Genomic DNA, 7,211 nt, shown 5'->3' on the forward strand with positions numbered 1-7,211 from the left:
ACAACTTTTAGGAGAAACAGGAAGAGGAACTGGGTTCTCTGGAGATCGGGACGGTGTGGCTGCTGTTTGCAAACCCACGAAGGAAGTGTCAATATTTCTGTGTGGCCCAGAAGACAGGGCGGGGAGGAGGGTAATGAAAGACCACAGAGACAAGTGGCCACCTGGCGGCCCATTCCAAGTGAGCAAGCAGCCTGGCCCATCAGGGAGCTCCGTGCACTAGCAGAGTGTGACGGGCGTTGGGGCCGTCGCTTGGGGAATGCCGGAGACGGGGCCAGGACCTGGACTCAGCCTTTCACTCTGAGATCTGAGCTCTGCAGGCAGGACTGCTTGAGGCAGCAAACAGACCAACAGGGGAAGTGTAACTCTCACTCACTCACGCCTGTGTCCCTGCCCGCCCACAGCCCCTGTGCACGTGGGGCGGGGGGTGGGTCCTTAGGTTGTCTATGAGAGAAGCATGTTGTGGATGCCCAGGTGGGCGGCCAGCAGGCAGGATTCGGAAGCCCCGGGTCTGCTCGTTTTCCATGGGCTCAATTACACCCTACCTGGGGCAGCAGGCAGAGCTCGCACCGGAGCCTGTGCGCCCAGCATCACCCCCAGCCCAGGGCCCACGTCGGGGCGCAGACCCCCACCCCGAGCTGCACGCCTGCCCCATGCTGTCGTCCATGTCTGCTCTCCGCCAGCCCAGCGCGGGCCTGCAGCACGCCGCCAGCAGCGCTCCTGCCCACCTCCCTGCCCCCGGACACGTGCCCATTTCGCTTCTCCATCCTGCCCTTGCTGTTGTTCATTGTGCTGGTGTCCGGGCCAGGGAGGCAGAGGGGCTCCCAGGGGCCTGCCTGGACCCCGCGGTCTCAGTGTCTCCGCTCATCTCAGAGCCCTTGGCCGCCTCCCTCCCGGCCCCACGTGGCCTCAGCCTCCCTGACAGGCGGTTTCGGGGGGAGGATTTTTGTTTGTTTGTTTCTCTGCAGAGGGAAAAAAAAAAAAGCATTCAGCTTTGTAGAGGGGTGGCTTTGTTTTGGGGGTTTGTTATTTTCCTGGTTTGGTTTGGTTTTCATTTCTCCAGGCGTCTCGTCGCTGTACCTTGTCACCTCACCTCTCTTTTTCCTGCTCTCTCCTCCTCCACAGATGCCACACGCTGGCAGTTCTGACCAGCCCCATCCCTCCATACAACAAGGTTTGCACGTCCCACACCCCAGCAGCCAGTCAGGGCCTCCATTACATCACAGTGGGGCTCCTCCTCCTCCTTCCCAGCCTCCCCGGCAACCGCCACAGGCCGCTCCCGGCAACCATCCACACAGCGACCTGACCTTTAACCCCTCCTCAGCCTTAGAGGGTCAGGCCGGAGCGCAGGGAGCATCTGACATGCCGGAGCCTTCGCTGGATGTAAGTTGGGGTCACCACATGCCTTGGCCTGGGGCTAGGCCTGGCGCCGGGACCTGTCCGAGAGCAGGGGCGGGTGTTGAGGGCCCGAGGCCCGGGGTGGAGGAGGCCTAGCTGTGAGGAGGGGTGGGCGGCCGGAGGGTGGGCCCCGCCAACCTGCCTCCCCTGGCTCCAGGACCAGGGAACCCCACAGCGGGCCAGCCCCCTCCCCCTCGCTGCTGGCCCCGCCCCCGTCCCCTTGGCCACAGTCCCGCAGGCCAGCCCTGCCCCGCCTCGCCCAGGCCCCTGTAGAGTCCCTCTGGGCTGGTCCTGGAGGCAGCCCGAGAGGGTCCCCACCCATCCCCCCCTTCCCCTTCCCCCACATCGGCTTGCCATCTCCGCGTCTGCCACACTTTCTGGCCCCGCGGCACGGGCGGGGCTGGAGGGACAGGGTCTGTCCGTCTGTCGCTGGTGTATGTCTGTCTGCAGTTTCTAGTCTGTGTGTCGCCCATGCCCTGTGCTTCTGCTCGCTCCATCGCTCACTGTGAGAGGCCCCGGGTCACACTGCGGGTGGTGGTGACTGAGGTGGGAGTGGGAAGCTGAGATTTAGGGATCACCACCCTCTCACCCCCCCACGTTGAGAACTGAATGATCTGGAAGGTGGGGCTGGGGGACACTGGGTGATGGGTGCTGGGTAGCTGGGCAGGGCTGCAGGGAGAGGGACACAGCACTTGCCCCTCCCATCCCTCATCCCTAGACTCTAGAATCACAGACAGGAGGCCCGCCCTCTCCTCCATCACTCCTTTCCCTCAGGCCCCAGCCCCAGCAGGAGTCACCCTTGATCTCTGTAGTGGATGGGGCTCACTCGGCTTTTTGGCCATCTTGAGTTCTTGTCTGACTCTCCTCCCCAGACCAGGCCAGGGAAGGTGCTTGTAGATTGATGAGGGTTCCCCTGTGAAATCAGAAGATTCCAAGGACCTCGCAGGAGAGGGTAGGGTTGGTCTGCCAGCCAGCCACGGGCTCAGCAAGGAGCCAGGAGTTCTTGGGTGAGGTGTGGGGTGGTGGGATCCAAAGAGATCACCCAGCCTTACGTGCAAAGCCACTTGGTTTTCCTGGGAGGCCCAAGTGACCCCCAGTTGCTGTGGCAAGTATGAGGATTACTCTGTTCATTGAGGAGCCTCCCAGCTGGTGGACTGAGGGCCCCACCGTCCAGACGTGAAGTGAGCACGGTGTGCCCCAGACCAGCATGGTGGCCTGGGTGCATCTGGGGACCATGAGCACTGAGCTTCCCGTTTGGGCCAGGACCCCAGGAGGCAGGTCGAGGGCAAGTGAACAGGCCGGGGGGTGCCCTGCCTTCCTCGCCTTGGGCTGGCCCAGCCCTCGGCCGACACCTCAACTGGGCTTCTGTACTTCTCTTCCAGCTCCTTCCAGAACTCACAAACCCTGACGAGCTCCTCTCGTATCTGGATCCCCCTGACCTGCCGAGCAATAGTAACGATGACCTCCTGTCTCTCTTTGAGAACAACTGAAGCCCACCCCTGCATCGGGGCCACCCCTCCCCACTCGGCCTCCTTCCCCGTCTGCCCCACACACTTCCCCGCTGGGAGCCCGAGCCCTCGGACCGCCCCTTCTGCGGCCTTCAGAGCCAAGGGGCAGGAGGGTGCGCTGTGAAGGCGGTGCGGGTCTGGAGCCCACGCCCAGAGCAGGCCCTGAGGATGACCCTCGAGATGGGGCAACAGCCCAGGGAGGGGGCACACGCTGATGGCGGCTTCCAGACGACCCTCCAGTGCCCCCCAGATTCTTCCAGTTTGTAAACTGTAACCCAGCTTCCCTGCTTCCTGGCCCAGAGCCATCTCCAAGTGACTGTGACCCTGAGAGAGAGCCCCCCAGACCCCGGCGGCCCCAAGCCTTGGAGGAGCAGCGGCGGTCGGCAGCAGTGAGAACGGCCTGCCCACCACCACCACCACCACCACCACCACCACCACCCACAGAAAAGCACAAACCTCTGGGCAAGAGAACTCTCAGGGGCCAAGGTTATCGCTTTGACCCCAGACCTCTTAAGCCAGGATACCCTATGAACAGTCTCAGAAAGCAGAGAAAAAAGACAAGATTCTGTGTTTGGGAGAGGGAGAGCCATTCACCCTCTTGCTCGGGGATGGGTGGAAAAAGGGAGTCAGGGCCTCTCAAAGCCAGGATGGCCCTAGAACCACTGACTCAGGCCAGGGTCCAGCCTTGGGGGGACGGGGGTGCAGAGAAGGAACCCAGCTGAAATTATTGTGCCCTTAGTTGCAGGGAGCGGGGGCCACCAGTCAAAGTTGGAGTCCAATAGAATCAGCAACTTACAGTTTTGCTCCAAGCCTCCCCTTTTTTTTAAACGACCGCAACAAAGCTACGAAGTCACTTGGAGAAGAGGAACATTGGACTTGGACAGCAAGTGAACCATTTCTCCCCATGTGTTCTGCTTCCTTCCTCTGCTCCCCCGCCCCAGCCCCTCTGAGACTGTTACGTGGGATGCCCACGTCCCTCTGTCCCAGTGCCCGTGTCCGCCCGGACGGCAGGGTGGGTGGTGGAAAGGCAGGGCATGCAAGGGCTCAGCAGCAGGAACCCCGGGCATCGCTCCCTCTCCGGCTCCTCTGCCTGTCTGGTCTGTGCTCCAGGCTGCCCCGGGCTCCAGCCCAGCCCATCGCCGTGTGTGCCAGGATCAAGCATCGCATGGTGTTTCTGTGGCTGTCTCAGCCCCAGCTCTTGGCCGCCAGCCTCTCCCTCGCTTCGTGTCCCTCTGCTCTTGCAAGCTCACCCCACACTCCTGCTCCAGCAGAAGCAGCCTCTGGTCTACCCTCCGTGCTTTGCTCCATCCCGCCAATCGCTCGCTCTCACAGTGCCCCGGGTAGCTTTCTGTGCGCCCGTTTTGTTCCAGGCTCCCCTGTGCTCCCCGAGCCACGTGGGCTGTGATGTTGGGCGGTTGGGTCGCTTGGGTCACCTCTGTAAATTTGTCATGCCCCTCCCCTGCTGCTGCCCGGGACCTTCACTGGCTCCCCCGTTCACTGTCTGTGTTTTCAGTCTCTGTCTCCCCCTCTGTTGGCCGGGGGACACCCAGCACTCCTCTGGATTTGACCGGAACGTTGGCCCCAGCTGTTGACTTCCGGTCACTGAACCAGGTGGCCCGGCACAAAGTTTTCTGTAGGAAAGCTGCCATCGTCCCTCCCCCACCTCTTTCCTTTGTCCCGTTGTTGAGGTTTTTTCAAACAGCGTGGTGTTCCGTATGCAAATCAATTATTTTAAGAATTGCTTTTGTAAATATCTTTGTGAATATTTTAGTATTGTCTTTGATAATATTCAACATTTTCATGACCTGGTTATAGCCTTTGCTGGTGTTTTTAAAATACCTTGACTCAACGACAAAGATCGAGTCCCTTTTTTAAAAAAAAAAAACAACAAACAAAAACAAAAATGCAACCAGGGCCATTTGTACAGATGAAGGGATGAAAAGCATGGGTGGCTGTACCGTGAGTTAGACGAAGACCAGGCCACCCGCTGTTGGGAGCCATCCCCAGTTGGCTGGTGGGGACACGTGCGGCCATCTCCGACCAGTGACCCTTAGCCCCAGCTGTGTCAGGCCATCTGGGGATGCCCCACCCCAGACAGACCTATAGATGCCTTCCTTAGAATTTCCCGCTTCCTGCCTTGCAAGACTGTCTCAAAAAGGCCTGGGTGTGTTCTTGTTATCAGGGTGTCCCCACTCTGCTCACCAACTTACCCACAGCTTTCTAGCACAGAGGGTCTATCTACTGCCCACAACCCAGGCTCTGGGCGCCTCCCTCATCCGTCTCTGAGTAAGCCGTGGGCTCAGCACCCTGAGGTGGATTTCCTGGGTCCCCTCTCAAGCAAGCCTCCACCAGCAAGTTCAGCAGAGAGCTTTCCAGACCTGCGGTGCCTGCATCCTGCACTCTGGGCACACACTCTTCCAGAGCGATTTTGGAGCCGGGTTGGTGGGGTGGGGGTAGGGGGCTAGGCATCAAGGTGTCCGGGGCTGGGACGAGCCCTAGTTGGTGACACATTCAGGTGACGACGGCTTCCCCAAGCAAGAGCGGTTCTGAACTCCGGGGAGATGCTTCCCTGACCCTTTTGGATGACTACTTGGAGCCATACGTAACCTCAGCAAAAACGATGCCTCAGCAAGCCACGTCTCCATGACAAGCATCCACCCAGGCCACAGGCACGCTGCTGCCTCCACTCCACGGAATGGACAGGGCGCCAGCAGGCAGGCGGGAAGGCCCAAGTACAAGCAGTCACCCCGTCTTCTTGGTTTGAAGCTTTACCCACGGATCATACTCCTGTAGCCATTTTTATTTTTTAAGGAACTAATACTTTCTCCCTAATGGAAGCCCTGAGCCCCCAGAGAGCTCCACGCCTGCTCCCTCGGCCTCACCCAACCAGACAGGGCGACGCAGGCAGCAGCCACTCAAGGGACATGTGTACATATGTAAATGAGAAATAGAGACATGTTAACAGATGCATTCATTTCCCTCGGAATGTGTATTGTTCTTATTTTACGGAACAAAACAAAAAGGCTTGGAACTCCATCTTAATGTGGGAAAAAAAAACTAGATCCTGTCTGTTAGCGTCTGTGAGGTCTCTCTCCGCATCTGTCTCATCATGTAATATACTCTGACTCTGTGTGGAAAGGAATTTTTTTGTTCCGTTTTTGTTTTTATTTTACCTACATGTACTATTTAGCTTCAGTGTACTAGTCCCACCACCTGTGTGTTTTTAGGGTGCTATGGAAATAATGAAAAGAAACGGGGATTTCAGAAGAAAATTGTAACCAAATTCATCCTTTGTATAATTTTTGATATCATGATCGCAGGTGATTGACACACACACATGAACACACACCCACCGTGCAGCCTGAAGTAACCCCCACAGCGACGTCATCGTCTTTGTACATCTCTGTACAATGCAATCATTTCATACTTTAAACTGGTCAGAAAACTAATTGTGATTTCTAGTCTTGCAAAACTGTATGTAGTTAGATGATGTGACAGCCTCTAATATTTATCTAATAAATATGTATTCAGATGAAACCTGTATATTAGGTGTTCATGTGGTTATTTTGTATTTAAAGATCAAATTATTTGACTATTGCTAGACATTTCTATACTCTGTTGTAACACTGAGGTATCTCATTTGCCCATGTTAATTTTTTTTCTAAATAAATGGACAAAAACGAAGGTTTGGCGAACTAGCGATTTTGTGAATGGTAGGGAGTGGTTTGGGTGTTTGCTGGTTTTGCTTTATCAACCGCCACCCCTGCCCGATCACCCTGCAAAACAAAACAAACAGAACTATGCAGACAGGTGTTAAGTCGGAGGAGCCCCTGATATAGGGGTCCCTGCAGAGAACCTGGAACCTAGTCCATATGAATGTGCAGCGCCCAGTGGTCTCACCTCCAGGTCTCCAGCATCCCTGGTCCTGGTGAAGGGATGGCCTGGCAGGCAGGAAAGGACCCTGAATGGTGCCAGGCCCTGTATGGAGTGCTGGGCCTCAGGCCCGTTGTGACTCAAAGGCTATGCAGTGCTGTCTGGGCTCTAATAGCAAGCCCCTGGTGGATTCTCTGGGCTTAGAAACAGGAATCTCATCACATTAACACAGCTGCTATCCCTCTGACCACCTCTCTCTGGCCACCCCACTTCTCAGCACCCTCGGCCCCTTCCCCTTTAAGGGGGACTTTGAGTCTTCTCTTGCCCATGATTGCAACTTACATAGGCTTCTTTGCTACAATCGCTGCCCAGGTCCTGTTTCTATTAACTGTCCTTACAGCCTCACACACACAACTGATTTCCCTTCCTGTGTCT

The 7,211-nt window shown here is 56.9% G+C and overlaps 1 protein-coding gene across 6 annotated transcripts in view; it reads left to right on the plus strand.

Annotated features, from left to right (window-relative positions):
- ZMIZ1 (zinc finger MIZ-type containing 1) overlaps window positions 1-6,587 on the plus strand; it is a 150,682-nt gene extending 144,095 nt beyond the window's left edge. For 5 of the 6 annotated variants that reach the window (XM_061405448.1, XM_061405449.1, XM_061405452.1 and 2 more), the window contains 2 exons: window positions 1,123-1,380; window positions 2,778-6,446. In XM_061405448.1, the coding sequence (XP_061261432.1) occupies window positions 1,123-1,380; window positions 2,778-2,885 (366 nt within the window). In that variant the 3' untranslated portion in view covers window positions 2,886-6,446. Of the gene's footprint in view, window positions 1-1,122; window positions 1,381-2,777 lie in introns of all 6 variants that reach the window. The other variant, XM_061405450.1, reaches the window with a different exon arrangement.
- Window positions 6,588-7,211: the final 624 nt, after the last annotated feature.

This window comes from Bos javanicus, chromosome 28, assembly GCF_032452875.1.
Source record: "Bos javanicus breed banteng chromosome 28, ARS-OSU_banteng_1.0, whole genome shotgun sequence".
Lineage (NCBI taxonomy): Eukaryota > Metazoa > Chordata > Mammalia > Artiodactyla > Bovidae > Bos > Bos javanicus.